Source organism: Balaenoptera ricei, chromosome 11 (genome assembly GCF_028023285.1).
Source record: "Balaenoptera ricei isolate mBalRic1 chromosome 11, mBalRic1.hap2, whole genome shotgun sequence".
NCBI lineage: Eukaryota > Metazoa > Chordata > Mammalia > Artiodactyla > Balaenopteridae > Balaenoptera > Balaenoptera ricei.
Genome location: NC_082649.1, coordinates 10,714,063 through 10,730,782, shown reverse-complemented (window position 1 = coordinate 10,730,782; position 16,720 = coordinate 10,714,063). Strand labels below are relative to the sequence as shown.

The window sequence follows — 16,720 nt, the reverse complement described above, 5'->3', positions numbered from 1 at the left end:
AGTGCTGATCAAGCAAGACCTGCCGAGCTGGTGAGAAACAAATGTCCACCCAGCTTCTCTGTTAGCCCCAGGCTGCGAAGTTGCCCCAACTCCTACTCACTTACCTCCCAGGTCCAGTTAGCAAGGAGGCCCCGGAGATTTCATCCCCTTGCTGTAGCACAAAGTGCCCTGTTTTATCACAGGCACCTGTGCCCACATTCTCAGTCCCCTGCCTGCCGCCTTTGCTCAGTCTCCTTCCTTCACGCTCGGGTTACTGCAGTGGTCTCCTTGCGGGGCTGCGATCGGTGCAATACATCCTCCATCATAGAGCCTAAGTGATGGTTCTAAAATGCCAATCTGATAGTGCACTGTCTGCTTTAAGTCTCTCAGCGATTCCCCAGCACATCCTGGCCTCCTCCTCACAGACCCTCCCACCTTGAGTTAGCTTGTTTTCAGCCTCCCTCCCCTCTTTCTTCTAGCTAACTCCAGCAAGTCTTTCAAAGCCTGGGTCCAGCCCACTCCTCTCTCTGAAAGCCTTCAAAGGCTTCCCATTCCGATTTCAAAGCCTTTCTCTGCTCCCAAATCATCCCCTGCAGGCCCCTACTTGGCCTGAGTTGCTGTATTGCCATCATAATTCATGTCCCCAGTCAACAGGCCACCAGGGGCAAGGGCTCTGCTGTCCTCAACCTTACTTCTCCAGGGCCTAAACCATTTTGCATGTGGCATGTGGCATGTGGCATGTGGCACAGTTCTAAGGAGTTCATAAATATTAACTCATACAATCCTCATAATAGTACATGGTTATTAGAAGAATGCATAAACATTTGTCCAACAAATATATATCATCTAGCAGGCGCCAGATACAATTTTAGGCACTGGGGATACAGCAATGAACAAGACACACAAACTTCTGATCTCAATAAGTTTATAGTCTATTGAGGCAAATGGATGATAAACAGATAAATAGGTATCTAATACAATGTGAGGTGGTGAGAGGAGCTATAAAGAAAAATAAAGCCAGACAAAGGGATGAAATTGACAGAGGTCATTTTAGATAGGATGGTCAGGCAAGGAGACCTGAGGAGGGGACATCTGAGCAGAGGCCTGAGTGAAGTGAATGGGCCACGTGGATACGTGAGGGGGTGGTGGTGGGAGTGGGCAGAGGAAACAGTGAGTTCAAAGGCCCAGGCTCAGTCTGTATAGTGCCTCGTGAAGAGGCCAGTGTGCTGGGATGTAGGGTGTGGGGAGGAAAGTGGTAGGACATACACGAGGCAGGGGTGGGGTGGGTAGGTCAGGTAGAGCTCTTCAGGCCATCCTGAGGCCTTTGGAGTTTACTCACTGGTAGGTGTCAAGCCTGGTGGGACATGATCTGACTTGTCTTTTAAAAGATCACTCTGGCTGCTGAGTGGAGAATACGGACTATGGTGAACAAGAGTGGAAGCAGGTAGAGCGGTGAGAAGGCCAATGCTGTGGTCCAGGTAGTGATGATGGTGACTCGGGCTCCCCACCATGGCAGAGAAGCAATCGAACTCTGGATGTACGGTGAAAGCAGGGCAGACGGGACCTACTGATGCTTGGTTGTAGGGTGTATAAGAGAGAGAGGAGTCCTGAATGGTTCCAAGGTTTCTGGCCAACTGGTGGGTTGGTGGTGTCATTTGTTGAGATGGGGATAATTGAGGGAGCAATGGTCTGGGAGGTGGGTTGGAAATGAAGCATTCTGTTTTAGACCTGTAAGCTTGAGTTGCTGCCAGGATTCAGTTTTACCTTCTGTGAAATGGGGATCATGTTTGTTTTACGCATTTCTTATGCGAGTCAAATGTGATCATTTTCTTTTCATATTATGTAGATGGAAGGTTTATTTTTATTCACACTGCAGCTAGGGATAGAGTTCCCTTTAAAAGAACAAACTCCCTCTTAGTGTCCAGATGTTGCTGCCCTTGTACAATTGTCTCTCACATCAAGGAATGATGTTGATAACAGACCCACTCTCCATAATTATTTAACATGTATGTAGAGCTTACTACGTGCCAGACACCATCCTAAGGACTTTATAAAACTAACTCATATAATCCTCCAAAATCCTTGGCAGTATACACCACTTTTACTCCAATTTTACAGATGAAACTGGCCCAGAGGTGAAGTAATTTGCTTAAGAGGCTACAGCGAGTAAACAGCACAGCCAGGAGTCAACCCCAGGGGCTCCAGCTCTGCTTCCACCCCCAACACCACGTTCCACATCCCCTGCTCCATTTAAGCGGTGCCATCTTTGACATGTGACCTGGCCTCTGGGTACTGAGAGGGTACTCCTCTTGTCTAACCTCATTGCCTGCACCCCTGCCCCCGTGGGCATTCCTGCCTCAGTTCTTCGAAAACCTCTGCTCTGAAGAAGGCTGTCGGTATTGATGGCAACACCCCTTGTGTCTCAGCCACCCCAGCACTCAGTGTCCTCTGTGCCTTTCTTCTAAGGCCCTGAGGTCAGCCTCATCCCTGTATTGTTATACACATGCATTTTTGGTAACCTGCTCTCTCCACACGCCCCGCCTCATTGCCAGCTGTTACAAGTTGTTTTATTTTATTTATTTTTATTTGTATTTTTTTAAATGTCTTTATTGGAGTATAATTGCTTTACAATGGTGTGTTAGTTTCTGCTGTATAACAAGGTGAATCAGCTATACGTATACATATATCCCCATATCTCCTCCCTCTTGCATCTCCCTTCCACCCTCCCTATCCCACCCCTCTAGGTGGTCACAAAGCACAGAGCTGATCTCCCTGTGCTATGCAGCTGCTTCCCACTAGCTATCTGTTTTACATTTGGTAGTGTATATATGTCCATGCCACTCTCTCACTTCGTCCCAGCTTACCCTTCCCCCTCCCCGTGTCCTCAAGTCCATTCTCTACGTCTGCATCTTTATTCCTGTCCTGCCCTAGGTTCTTCAGAACCATTTTTGTTTTTGTTTTTTTAGATTCCATATATATGTTAGCATACGGTATTTGTTTTTCTCTTTCTGACTTACTTCACTCTGTATGACAGACACTAGGTCCATCCACCTCACTACAAATAACTCAATTTCGTTTCTTTTTATGGCTGAGTAATATTCCACTGTATATATGTGCCACATCTTCTTTATCCACTCATCTGTCAGTGGACACTTAGGTTGCTTCCATGTCCTGGCTATTGTAAATAGTGCTTCGATGAATATTGTGGTACATGACTCTTTTTGAATTATGGTTTTCTCAGGGTATATACCCAGTAGTGGGATTGCTGGGTCATATGGTAGTTCTATTTTTATTTTTTATTTATTTATTTTTTATTTATTTTTATTTTATGGCTGTGTTGGGTCTTCGTTTCTGTGTGAGGGCTTTCTCTAGTTGCGGCAAGTGGGGACCACTCTTCATCGCGGTGCGCGGACCTCTCACCATCGCGGCCTCTCCTGTTGCGGAGCACAGGCTCCAGACGCGCAGGCTCAGTAATTGTGGCTCACGGGCCTAGTTGCTCCGCGGCATGTGGGATCTTCCCAGACCAGGGCTCGAACCCGTGTCCCCTGCATTGGCAGGCAGATTCTCAACCACTGCGCCACCAGGGAAGCCCGGTAGTTCTATTTTTAGTTTAAGGAACCTCCATACTGTTCTCCGTAGTGGCTGTATCAATTTACATTCCCACCAACAGTGCAAGAGTGTTCCCTTTCCTCCACACCCTCTCCAGCATTTATTGTTTCTAGATTTTTTTGATGATGGCCATTCTGACCGGTGTGAGATGATATCTCACTGTAGTTTTGATTTGCATTTCTCTAATGATTAGTGATGTTGAGCATCCTTTCATGTGTTTGTTGGCAATCTGTATATCTTCTTTGGAGAAATGTCTATTTAGGTCTTCTGCCCATTTTCGGATTGGGTTGTTCGTTTTTTGATATTGAGCTGCATGAGCTGCTTGTCTATTTTGGAGATTAATCCTTTGTCAGTTGCTTCATTGCAAATATTTTCTCCCATTCTGAGGGTTGTCTTTTCCTCTTGTTTATGGTTTCCTTTGCTATGCAAAAGCTTTTAAGTTTCATTAGATCCCATTTGTTTACTTTTGTTGTTTCAAAAGCTTCCAAGTATCACACTTTTCACTCTTGTGTTCAGGCCGACCTGTGTCACATTGAGCTGAGTGCTGAAGATGAGAGATGAACATGACAGGACGTCTGACATCTCCAGAGACTTTGGACTAGAGGCCAAGTCCCCTGCCTTTCAGCTCGAGTCACCCCCACCACCACCAAGTGGGGGCAAAACGGGCATTCAGTGAACATTCATTCATTTATTTAGCAAATGTTTATTGAGCGCTTACTACGAGCCAGGCAGGCAGGATGAGAGGTGCCGATGATATGGCAGGAACCCAGACGTGCACAGAGTTCCCACGGCTCCAGGGGCGCCGGGCGAGCCTCGGCCTGGCCCGGCAGCTCTTCCGCCAGGGCTCGGGAAGGGAGCAGAGGATTGAGGTGGGGGGACAGGAGAGTGGAGGCCGCGGAAAGGGGCGGCGAAGGAACGAAAGCCCGAGGACAGAGGCTGGCGTGGCTTCTGGCCCAGCGACCCCTCCGTCTCCAAACCCAGACGCGACACACACGTGCCGCAGCCGCTTCGGTGACCTCTACGCCACTGGGGCCGCCCAGCACAGCAGCGTCTAGGCGCGCGCCGACCTCCGGGGGAAGGAGAGCTTAGCAAGCCAAGACCGTCTGGGAGGAAGGCGGCTGGACGGTGCGTGCGCGGCCGGAGAGGGTGGCGCACGATCGGAGGCTCTCTTAGAAGGAGAGGGGAGAACTCCCCCGCTCGCCACCCAAACTCCGGAGCCTGGATTCCGATCCCAGGCCTGCTGCTTACCTGTTACGCGACCTTGAGCAAGTCCCTGAACCTTCCCAGGACTCAGTTACATCATCGGTTATATGGGTTTCCTATAACCTCAGGGTTGGTGCGAGGAGTAAGGGAGAATGCAAGGAAAGCTTCTTGAGCGTGATGCCCGGCACGGAGGAAACGCTCCCGGAGCGGAAGTGGTAATTACCCGCTGCTCACACCTGGCCTCGTGCCCCGGCCTTCTCGGGGCCCGGGCGCCCGCTGCCCTCTTGCAAGGCACAGTGACTAGCCTATTAGGGCGCGCCCTGACTCGATAGATGTATTGGCTTGTTTGGGGCGGGGCTTGGAAAGAGGCGAGGGGAAGAAGGAGGTGGTGGACGGCGAAGAAAGGGAAGACGCGAGGGCCAGGAGGCGAGCTAGGTGGGGCGGGGAAGGAGCCGGGCGTGTTCTGGGCCCGGGCGCAGCGCGCACCCCGAGCCCGCGGCGGCGGGGGCGGGGGCGGCGCGCGGCGGCCAATGGCGCGCGGCGCTGCGGCGGGGGCGGGGCAGGAACCCCCGGCCGCTGACAGCCAAACTCGCCAACTCCGCCCTCCCGCGGGATCCCGGAGCCCTAGCCTGCCCCCGGGCCCAGGCCGCCCGAGCCGCGCGGCGAGCGAACATGGCAGCAGAATGAGAAGGCTGGCCCCAGGTCGTGGCCGCCGCCGCCGCCGCCGCCGCGCTGCAGCTCCAGACGCACGCCCGGCGCCCTCCGAGCCTCCAGCTTAGCCGGCCTCCTGCTGGCCGCCGGTGCATTTCATTCGGAGCGGCGGGCGGGGAGGAAGGGGACCCCCGCAGCCCGGCCGGTCCGGGTTCTGGCAGTGTGTCGAGGCTCCTGCGTGCGACTCGCAGGCTGCGGAAACGACGCGGGGGAGAGCCGGTCCCGGCTGCGGCGGCGCGGGCGCGGGGATGAGCCGGCCATGGAGCGACCTCGGCGGGGCGCACGCAGCCGGCCCGCGCTGCGGCGGGGACGCCGCCTGAGCCCGGGCTCCGCGGGGCTTCGGGGCCTCGGGCGCTCCGGGGGGGTCCCTGCCGCCGCCTCCAGGAAGGACGGGAGCCCCGCGTGGCGGACACTGCAGCAGTCACCGTACTGAGGCGCCCGAGCCTGCTCCGCCTGCGGCTCGGTGCGCTCTGGGCACCCGGGCGCCTGGCCCGGTGCACGGCGGCTGGCGCACCGCGGCGAGCCGGCTGCGGGACTGGCTAGAGGGCTGTGCGTGCGCGTGTTCGACCGGAGATCTGAGCTAAAAGCAGAACCAGGCGGGCCGGAGCAGCCATGCTTCCCGGGGTGGGCGTGTTCGGCACCAGCCTCACGGCCCGTGTCATCATCCCGCTGCTGAAAGACGAGGGCTTCGCGGTGAAGGCGCTCTGGGGCCGCACGCAGGAGGAAGCGGAGGAGCTGGCCAAGGAGATGAGCGTCCCCTTCTACACCAGCCGCATTGACGAGGTGCTGCTGCATCAGGACGTGGACTTGGTGTGCATCAACCTGCCGCCGCCCCTCACCAGGCAGATTGCAGTCAAGACCCTGGGTGAGCGACCCCTCCCCCACCCCATCCCCAGCCTCGCTCCTTTCATCCCCTGCTGCTTTTCTCCTCTCGCCCTCTCTTCATCCCGGAAGCTTACATGGCATCTACGCCGACCCGGGCACCTGAGATCCCACATCCCACTCGGAGCTTTCTCCTTCCTCATCCCTGGCCTTCCCCACACCTACGCTTCCCCACCACCTGGGCGCGCTTTCACACGCGCGTGGCGCCCAGGCTGCAGGAGGCGGCGTGTGTTCCGGGGAAGTCGACCAGGCTGAGGAAATTCTTAAGATTGGGGACGGGCTGCTCTGAGGGAGACAAAACTAAGTCGCCGGCTGAGTGTGCAGTGCCCGAGTGTGTGCGTGCGTGCGTGCGCGCCTGCGAGAGGCGAGTGCGCGCCCAGGAACGCCGGAATAAAGGGCCCACACGTGTCTCGGGTTTTCCTGGGGGCGATCGACTGCCTGACCGTCAGCAGCTGTGGCGCCCTGCTAGGATAGTTTCTTTCTTCCTGCTGGGAGTTAGTTTAGTGGGAGATTATAGAGATGTGACAACTAGCTGGAATTATTTCCTCTTCGCTGAAAGCAAGGATGGTGAGAGTGGTTGGATGGGGGCGGGGGATCTATTAGGACGTCTTCGTGGCGGGGGGGATGGTGGTCATAGGATAGTAAAGACTAATTTGATAAAAGCAGAGGGAGTTAACTTTCGAGTGCGGCAGCCCAAGAATTGTCTTCCGCGCAGATTTGGAGTATGATCTTAGAATTTTAGGGGATGAGAGCAGTAGTTCCAGAGGCACGGATGCTTTGTGTGGGGAAAGGCCCCATGCTGCCAGTTTCACGTGGAAGCATGCAATAGTCCCACCTTAATTCCCCGCAGGAATAGTTCATAGGCCTGGTGACAGGCAGGTTGGGGGTGAGCTTACCAGCCTTCACCGTCGGGTTCCCCCACCTAACCCAGGCCGACTGGACCATCTCAGAGCAGAGTATCAGAGTCCCTGCCGTGCCCAGAGGAAGAAGTGCATGTTTTGTTCATCAGCGGTCCTCACACGAACCAGGAAGGCTGCTCACTCCTTAGGTCCCCAGAAAATGTTATTGCCCACCCTTGGAAGTTGGAATTTTTTGTTGGCCAGGAAAGAGACAAAGCTTAGAAGGCAAAAGAGTTAGAAGGCAAGAACTGGGAAGGAACAGAAACCAAGGGTAATTTATGCAATCTTGGAAAGGATGTTTTATTTTTAAAAACAGGCATGGATTTAGGGTAGGTGACATGTACGTATATTTTAATTCTATCTTCCGAGAACTATGACCAGGATGTTGAACTCTTTCTCCCTAGAAAACCACTTGCATCAGGCCATTCTGTTGTTGACTCGGATGGGACATCCGACAGATTCCTAAGGAGACCGTCCAAGGCTGTCCATTTTCATGTTAATTTTATTAAGCTTCTGACCTTTGTTGCCTGTTTTCTTTGGCCTTGAATGGAATGTCATTAGGTTCTGGCCAATATTTCTTTTCTGTTTGATCGAATATATACGTTCGGTAGCTTACCTCTGTGCTCACAGTGGATCTCTGCATATTCAGTAGATGGTCACCATCTTATAGCATAAATCTATGAGGGCAACTCATGTAAGACGGGTCCGTCTTGAGCCCGGTCTCTGCTAGAGGGCTTACGACCTATCACATCAGAAAGACCGGGTTGTCACATTCCCCCCCGACCCCAGCACAGCCCTCCAGGTCAGACCCGCAGAGCAGCCCTAGAGCATGTCTCCTGGAGGGTGGCAATTTGGGAAACAGGGATGTTCCTGTTTTCTGACCATCTCTGGTACTTTAACCATGAAAGCATTTGGGGGCTCTGGCTTTGGGGGAAGTGGCACAAATTATACCTTTCTAGATACTTCTTCTGTTCTTGTTTTCAGAAACCCCTATGAGTTTTTTTTTCCTTGACAAGACTGAGGTGGGTTACCTTTTCAAAACCAAGTGTCAGAGGCATAAGAAATAGCCTTGGTTTAATCATCATGACTGAGGAATAGGGGTTTGTTCATATTTTCATGCTAAGTCTTGGGCTTTGTAATTTTTTTTTTAATTCCTGATTTCACAGGTAATCAGACTACCTGATTCTGAGGTAGTCTCTGCTTGTAGGAAATGTGGAGGCTTTGGATTTAGATGTGGCTGGACCGTAGGCTGTTCCAGGCTTCATCCTCAGCGGAAAATCCCCAAACATGGCTCTTCTTCCCGTCGTACCTGCGAGTACCCGGTGGGGCGGTCATCTTGGTGTGCTGTGCTGTCACAGTTAGAGGTTCAACACATACGACACAGGAAGTGAAAAACCCCGAACAGTTATTGGGCCGGTGTGGCCGTTGGAGGTTTGTAGATATTAGTGGTTGCCTGGAATTGCAACAAGCCGACCTTGATTAGTCCCGGCCTCACCGTCTTGTCCTTCTTTGGGTTGCTTGCCCAGCAGTGGTGAGAGATCTGTGGCCCTGGATCCATACTGGTCATGGGCCTGTCGAGGTGAGGGGCTGTGACCAGTATGGAGGCATAACACTTGCAGTCAATTGAATCACAACACCCTCCTTTGATTTCTAAAAATTTCCTTGAAATCCCTTTCTAAGCGAACTAGGCATTTCTCTGTTGGAGAGACTTTTCTGCAACGTATAATTTCTACAGCATCCAGGGCTGCCTCTTGTTATGTACCGACTGTGTGCAACGTGGTAAGTGCTCTATATGAAATGTTTCATTTCTTTTTTTTTTTTTTTTTTTAATAAATTTATTTATTTATTTATTTTGGCTGTGTTGGGTCTTCGTTTCTGTGCGAGGGCTTTCTCTAGTTGCAGCGAGCGGGGAGCCACTCTTCATCGCGGTGCGCGGGCCTCTCACTATCGCGGCCTCTGTTGTTGCGGAGCACAGGCTCCAGACGCGCCGGCTCAGTAGTTGTGGCTCACGGGCCCAGTTGCTCCGCGGCACGTGGGATCTTCCCAGACCAGGGCTCGAACCCGTGTCCCCTGCATTGGCAGGCAGATTCTCGACCACTGCGCCACCAGGGAAGCCCAAATGTTTCATTTCTTGACTAAAATAATCCTCTAAGGTAGCTGTTTGTCCCATCTTACAGATGAGGCTGGAGTTGAATTGCTCAAGGACATGTGTCTCCCCCCAAGTCATTGCTTCCTCCCCCATCCCCTAAACTTGCTCCTTTGCCTCACTTCCTTCTCTCCAGAGAGTGGCAGCCCAGGTGAGATGGTTGGAGGGATCCTTTGTTGTGTGTCTACCCCACTCATGGAATCAGTTCCCAAATCTGGTTGATGCCAACCCCTCATCCCTCTTGTATCTGTTCCCTCTTCTGCATCATTGCTTCCTCCGTAGAAGGAGCTAGGCCCTGCCCGTATCTGAAATAGGCTTCAGTCTGCCCCTCGCCACCCTCGCCTCTATCCACCTTCCACTCTGCTGCCAGAATTACTTTGAAGAACTGCAAACCTGATCACATTACTGCTCCCCCATTTCATCACTTCTAGGAAAAGCCCCAGCTTCTCGGCCTGACCGGCAAGACCTGGCCTCTGACGAGCCTGCCCAGCCTCATGTCCTGCTGGTGGTTCTGGAACCCCACGCACTTCAGCTAAACCAAACTGCAGGTGTTTCCTGGAAAGGCCCTTGTTCCTCCATGTGTCCACGCCTCTGTCAGGAGTACCCTTCTGCCTCGTGTGTGTGATGGACGCCTGTTCACCCAGCCTCAGCCCCAGGGGTACCTCCTCCCGGAATCCTTCCCCTTCCTCAATCCTGCCCCCCCCCCCCGTACCCATCTGTGGTCTCACCACTGCGTGCCTCCATCTGTTCTTGCACTTACTTTAATGCATTTGCTTAAAAAGTAGATTTTATTTAGTTATTATAAATAGGTTATAGATTCACGTGGTACAAGTTTCAAGTGCTCGTTATTTTTCTTGAAATAGTACACAGTGAAGAGGAAGTGTTCCCCGGCCCCATCCTTCAACTGGAGGCAATCACGGTTATAAGTTTTTTTGTCTCCTTTTGATGACTTTTCTAAGTATGGACTGGTGAATATGTGTGTTGAGAATTTGAAAAATATTTTTCACACAATTAGGAACATCTTATACTTACTGTTGTATACTTTGCTTTCATCATGCAACAATATGATCTTGAAAATTTGTGTATATATACACATAGATGTATGTTCAAAACTCAGAATGTAAAAGTATCCTTGCTCCTATTTTTGGCTGCGTAGTATTTCACTGTATGGGATAAACCAAAATTTACTTAAACAGTTCCCTATTATTCAACATTTAGGTTGTTTCCAACCTTTTGTTTTTGTTTTATTTTATTTTTTTATACAGCAGGTTCTTATTAGTTATCTATTTTATACATATTAGTGTATATATGTCAATCCCAATCTCCCAGTTCATCCCACCATGTCCCCTCCCCCTTTCCCCGCTTGGTGTCCATACAGTTGTTCTCTACATCTGTGTCTCTATTTCTGCCTTGCAAACCGGTTCATCTGTACCATTTTTCTAGATTCCACATATATGCGTTAATATACGGTATTTGTTTCTCTCTTTCTGACTTACTTCACTCTGTATGACAGCCTCTAGTTCCATCCACGTCTCTACAAATGACCTGATTTTGTTCCTTTTTATGGCTGAGTAATATTCCATTGTATATATGTACCACATCTTCTTTATCCATTCGTCTGTCGATGGGCATTTAGGTTGCTTCCATGACCTGGCTATTGTAAATAGTGCTGCAATGAACATTGGGGTGCATGTGTCTTTTTGAATTATGGTTTTCTCTGGGTATATGCACAGTAGTGGGATTGCTGAGTCATATGGTAATTCTGTTTTTAGTTTTTTAAGGAACCTCCATACTGTTCTCCATAGGGGCTGTATCAATTTACATTCCCACCAACAGTGCAAGAGGGTTCCCTTTTCTCCACACCCTCTCCAGCATTTGTTGTTTGTAGATTTTCTGATGATGGCCATTCTAACCGTGTGAGGTGATACCTCATTGTAATTTTGATATGCATTTCTCTAATAATTACTGATGTTGAGCAGCTTTTCATTTGCCTCTTGGCCATCTGTATGTCTTCTTTGAAGAAATGTCTATTTAGGTCTTCTGCCCATTTTTTGACTGGGTTGTTTTTTTTAATATTGAGCTGCATGAGCTGTTTATATATTTTGGAGATTAATCCTTTGTCCGTTGATTCGTTTGCACATATTTTCTCCTGTTTCCAACCTTTTGCTTATACAAACTTGTAATGAATAATCGAGAGCAGATGTCATTTTGCACACACGCCAGTGTGCTCGTAGAATGACTACGTGAATTCTTTATCACAGTTGGTGATAATCTCTTTCATTTGTTTGCTTGTTCTTCTCTTTGTTATTTGTCTCCCCAGTTAGAATGTAAGTTCTTTGAGGGGGTAGAGCCTTTGTCTGCTTGGCTCACCCAGTTGCCTTTTCTCCCCTAGATAGTGCCAGGCACTGAGTCACCTCATAGGCACACTATAAATATTTCTTTTTTTTTTTTTCAGTAAATATATTTATTTTATTTTTGGCTGCATTGGGTCTTCGTTGCTGCACGTGGGCTTTCTCTAGTTGCGGCGAGCGGGGGCTACTCTTCTTTGCGGTGCGCAGGCTTCTCATTGCGGTGGCTTCTCGTTGTGGAGCATGGTCTCTAGGCGCATGGGCTTCAGTAGTTGTGGCACGTGGGCTCAGTAGTTGTGGCTCGTGGGCTCTAGAGCACGGGCTCAGTAGTTGTGGCACACGGGCTTAGTTGCTCCACGGCATGTGGGATCTTCCCGGACCAGGGCTCGAACCTGTGTCCCCTGCATTGGCAGGCAGATTCTTAACCACTGTGCCACCAGGGAAGCCCTATAAATATTTCTTGAATGCCGAGTGAATGCTTTTCATAGAATGAATGAATGCTTGGCTTATCAAGAGGATGTGTCAATCAATACAGAACATTTTTGTCCTGCATGCAATAGCACGGTACCTCTCAAACTTTAATTTGCGGTTGCATTACCTGGGGATCTTGTCAAAATGCAGATTCCAGGGTGGGACCTGAGATTCAGAATTTCCATCCAGCTCCCAGGTGGTTTAGATGCTGCCGCAGCCAGACACAGAGGCGTGATGGCTCTCTGCCTTTGGGAAAAGAAGATATCCACGGCCTTGAGTCGTTCACCTGGCAGGGGAGCTGTGTTAAAATACCTGTTGCCTTTGTGTGTCATGTGGCGACATCTGTTTTCATGGTCCCTGCCCTGGTTTTTGGAGATAGTAGTGCAGGCTCCCTTGGGAAAGTCTCTCTGGGGGATGGATGGTGCTTTGGGGATAGTGAATAAGGCTGCAGAGTTTCAGTGAGCCTTGACCTTGCTGCACACTGATCTTGCCCCAACTTGTTTGGCATCATTAGCTGCAGACTGGGAGCGCTATGTCCTTTTCTGCCCTACTTCACAGTGTCAGCAAATTGCTCAAGGTTGCGGAGGACTGCTGGGACAGGCCTGAGAGAGCGGGAAGGAAACGGGGCCGCACTGGTCATGGTTGCCACACTAGCAGATATAGGGCTGCAGATAACGAAATGGTGTATTTGGACTTGACAGTCACCATCTGAAACTCCAGCAAACCCTGCATTTCCTGTTCTTCCTTCAAGTCTGTTCTCCATCTATGCCTGTCTGAAGACTGTAGTAAATGTGATTGCATTTTTCTCCGAGTTTCCGCCCCTGAACGTGGAGAGAAATGATTTCGGTCTACTGATTTCGTTTAGAGTTCAGGAAGCTCTGGGGCATTATGTAAATGAAAGAAATGTCTCTATTTACTGTTAGGAAAAGTCAAGCATCACCAGCCTCATTTTATCTAATTGAAATTAGGCTCAGGTGAGTGATTATTTTGTTGATGGTATCTGGTTTTGCAAACGTACAATTCTGCAGAAGTTTATATTGGAGAACGGAGAAGCCAAATGAAGAAGTTGGACATTTTGATACCTGAAACTGGGAAAGAACAACAAAAAAAGGGAAAGTAAATAGCATGGTTTAAGGGTTTCATTGAGAAAGTAATGTACAGGCAATTAGTTCTATATTTTGATTCAGGGAAATCATGGTCCAGCAAAGACAATCATGATTTAAGATGTGGTGATACACAAAACTAACTGGGAAAATTCGGCAGTTTACAACTGTATGGCTTTGGGAGAGGTAATGTCCTTCCTGAGCCTCATTTTTTTTCATCAATAAAATGGAGCTAAAGATACTATCATATAGAGTTGATATGACAGTTAAAATGAGGGGGATAGATAAAGACCTAGTCCATGGCCCCCCTTTAGTTGTCTGCATAGACTCAGTAAATGTTAGTTCTGCTTCTTCCCACTGTGGTCAGTTATTTAGCCTATTCCAAATGGTGCTTCTGAAGATTTATTTTCCCTCGTTTTTCTGATGAGACGATTCCTTTCTGCTAGACTCAGAAAATACAGTTAAAAGTTTTTTTATTTTAAAAAGGGAATATGCATAAGCCAAGCTTCAGGTGCTGTCTTGGCTGAAAATCTAGTACTTGCTTCCCAGATACGTGATCTAGAAAGTGCTGATGGTGTTACCAGGAACTCACCGTCCTCCTGTGAAGCTTTATCATCACCATGGGGAGGATGCAGGGCTGTCTCATGGAACTCGGGGCCGGGATGTAGCTGGGTCTCAGTAGTACCTGGAAACCATGAGCTCCTGGAATTTTACCATTTTGCGTTCTGCTCCTCTCCATGTGTCGCCCTCGTCACCCGTCCCTCTTCAGAGCAACCTCCTCTGCTTCCTGGGCTCGTGTGACGGGCAGAACACTGTCCGCATGTAGCTCCCAAACAGAAATATTACTGGTTCAGCCACCTGAAAAGTGCAGTCCTCGCCTTGCTTCCCCCCACCAGGTGTCCCTGCTTGTGCCTGATGCTGTCTGCCAGCTCAGCCTTTTTGGAGATTCTCTCGCAATGTGGGGGACCACTCTCCTGGAGGGCAGTGGGGGTGGAGGGATTGAGTGGTCATTCTGAGCTGGGCCACGCTCCACAAAGGTGCTGATTATGAGAACATAGACTTGGGTGAAGACTTTACAGATGTGGACATTTCTTGATTACGTAGGTTCTTTGTCTACTTTGTGAAATACACATTTGGCATTTTGCTGCTCTTCTAATGACCGTAGTAAAACAGCAGAGAGAAAAATATATGTCATGATGAGATGATGCCAACCTTGTTAGGATTATTAAATTGAGGGTGTGCGTATGTTGCAAGTCGGTGATGGGAGAGCAGATAAACGTGACCGACTCCATGGAGTTTAATGGTCGTCTGCCTTATTGAGTGCCACCTCCTGTGTGGCATGTGCCAGCAGAGGACCACCAGGAGACAGAGGCCCTTTGAGTTCAAGTATTAGCTTAGGACCTCTAAGGAGCCAGGAAAGACTGAGGTCCCGGAGGAAGAAGGATTTCTGCTTTCAGGCTGTTTTCCTGCTGGAAACTGCCACGTCAGCTCTTCCCGGGTCTCCAGCCTGCTGGCCTGTCCTGCAAATTGCCAGTCCCCATCATAGCATGAGCCCCATCATGGCATGAGCCAATTCCTTAAAAATAAACCCCACCCCCCCTCTCTATGTATACATATCCTATTGGTTCTGTTTCTCTGGAGAATCCTGACGAGTACAGATTTTGGCTGGATCAAGGCCACCTGGCCAGGCAAGCTGGGCCGTGAGACACCTGGCAGACGTGTCACACAGACGTGGGCTTGGAGAGACTTGCTGGTGGAGAAGCAGCTCTGGGGAGCTCAGCTGATGGGTGTGGGCCCCTAGGAGAGCACTCACTGAACATTGTTCTCTTAAGCCAGGAGACCTGGGGGGTGGGGGGTTCTTTTTATTTCAGACTCAAACCAAAGGGAATGTTGGGAAGAGACTTAGCCACATTCACCGCTGAGAGCCACGCTGACCCCTCGCCCTGATGGTTCTACACCTGTCAACAGGGCTTTGGGGGAGCTCGTCTCTCAGGTTTGGGCCAGTCTGGGATGCCTTGGGGTTTAGACTTTCCTTGAGAATTGTTAACGAGTATGAAAGAACTTGGAAAAATGACTTTACATTAAAATGACATGAATTGTTTTTTAAATTTCTAATTTCCAACTATAATAGCCCTTAGGGTATTGAGATGCTCTTGTAGTTAGCATAATATCCATAAACTGAAACTGTAGTTTTGAAGCCCAAAATTAAGTTGGTTTGCAGCTTGAGGATTGCTTTTTAAAAAACAAAAAAAACAGCTTAATTGAGATATGCTTTATATATCGTAAATTTACCCACTGTAAGTGATTTCATGATTTTTAGTAAACTTATGTGATTGTGAAAGTATCACCACAAAAAGTTTTAGAATACTTCCAACATCTCCAAAAGTCTCCTCATGCTTGTTTTTGGCCAATCCCTGTCTGTGTTCACTCCTAGCCCCAGGCAACCACTGACCTGCTTTTTGTTTCTAACATTTTGCCTTTCCTAGCAATTTCATATAAATGGAGTCATAGAACATGTAGTCTTTTAAGTCTGGCTTCTTTCACCTAGCATGTTTTCGATGTTCGTCTGTGTTGTTGCATGTATCAGAAGTTTATTCTTTTTTTATTGCCAAGTGATATTCCATTGTATGGCTAGAACACATTTTATTTATCCATTCACCATTCAATGGATATTTGTATTGTTTCCAGTTTTTAGCTATTGTGAATAATGCTGCTGTGAACATTTGCATACAAGTCTTTTGTAGACCCATGTTTTCATTTCTTTGGAACAGATATCTAGGAGTGAAATTGATGGGTTATATAGTACGTATATTTAATTTTTTAAGAAACTGTCAAACTTTTCCAAAGCAGCTGTACCACTTTATATTCCTACTGGCTAGGTAGGGAATTCTAATTTCTCTACATCATCACCCACACTTGATATTGTCAGTCTTCCTGCTTATAGCCATTATAGATAGTGCATAGGGGTATCTCATTATGATTTTGATTTGCGTTTCCTAATGACTAATAATGTCGGGCACCTTTTCATGTGCTTATTAGCCAGTCATATATCTTCCTTGGTGAAATGTCTATTCAAATCTCTTGACCATTTTTAAATGGGGTTGTTTGTCATCTTGTTATTGAGTTAGAAGCAGTGGTTTTACGATTTTGTTACGTTGTTAAGTTAGGGGTAGGTTTATGGGGTGTTTTAAAGACTTCTCTCTATTTTTGATTTTGGAACTAGATACAGCTGAACTAATTCTCCAACCCAGGTGAAGTGAGCTTTGCCAAATAGTCATTGAAATGGTTCACTATTTAAAAGAGCGAGACAATCATGTGAGCGGATTCTGATGACTAGCCCTCCCGCGTTGCCCTGGGCCCTGATGAGAT

At 48.9% G+C, this 16,720-nt stretch overlaps 1 protein-coding gene across 2 annotated transcripts in view; it reads left to right on the top strand.

The window, feature by feature from the left end:
- The first annotated feature begins 5,399 nt into the window (after positions 1-5,399).
- Positions 5,400-16,720, top strand: part of GFOD1 (Gfo/Idh/MocA-like oxidoreductase domain containing 1) — a 103,174-nt gene continuing 91,853 nt past the window's right edge. The window contains exon 1 of one of the 2 annotated variants that reach the window (XM_059937948.1): positions 5,400-6,367. In XM_059937948.1, coding sequence (XP_059793931.1) covers positions 6,115-6,367 — 253 coding nt within the window. In that variant the 5' untranslated portion in view covers positions 5,400-6,114. Of the gene's footprint in view, positions 6,368-6,832; positions 6,952-16,720 lie in introns of those variants that run through there. The other variant, XM_059937949.1, reaches the window with a different exon arrangement.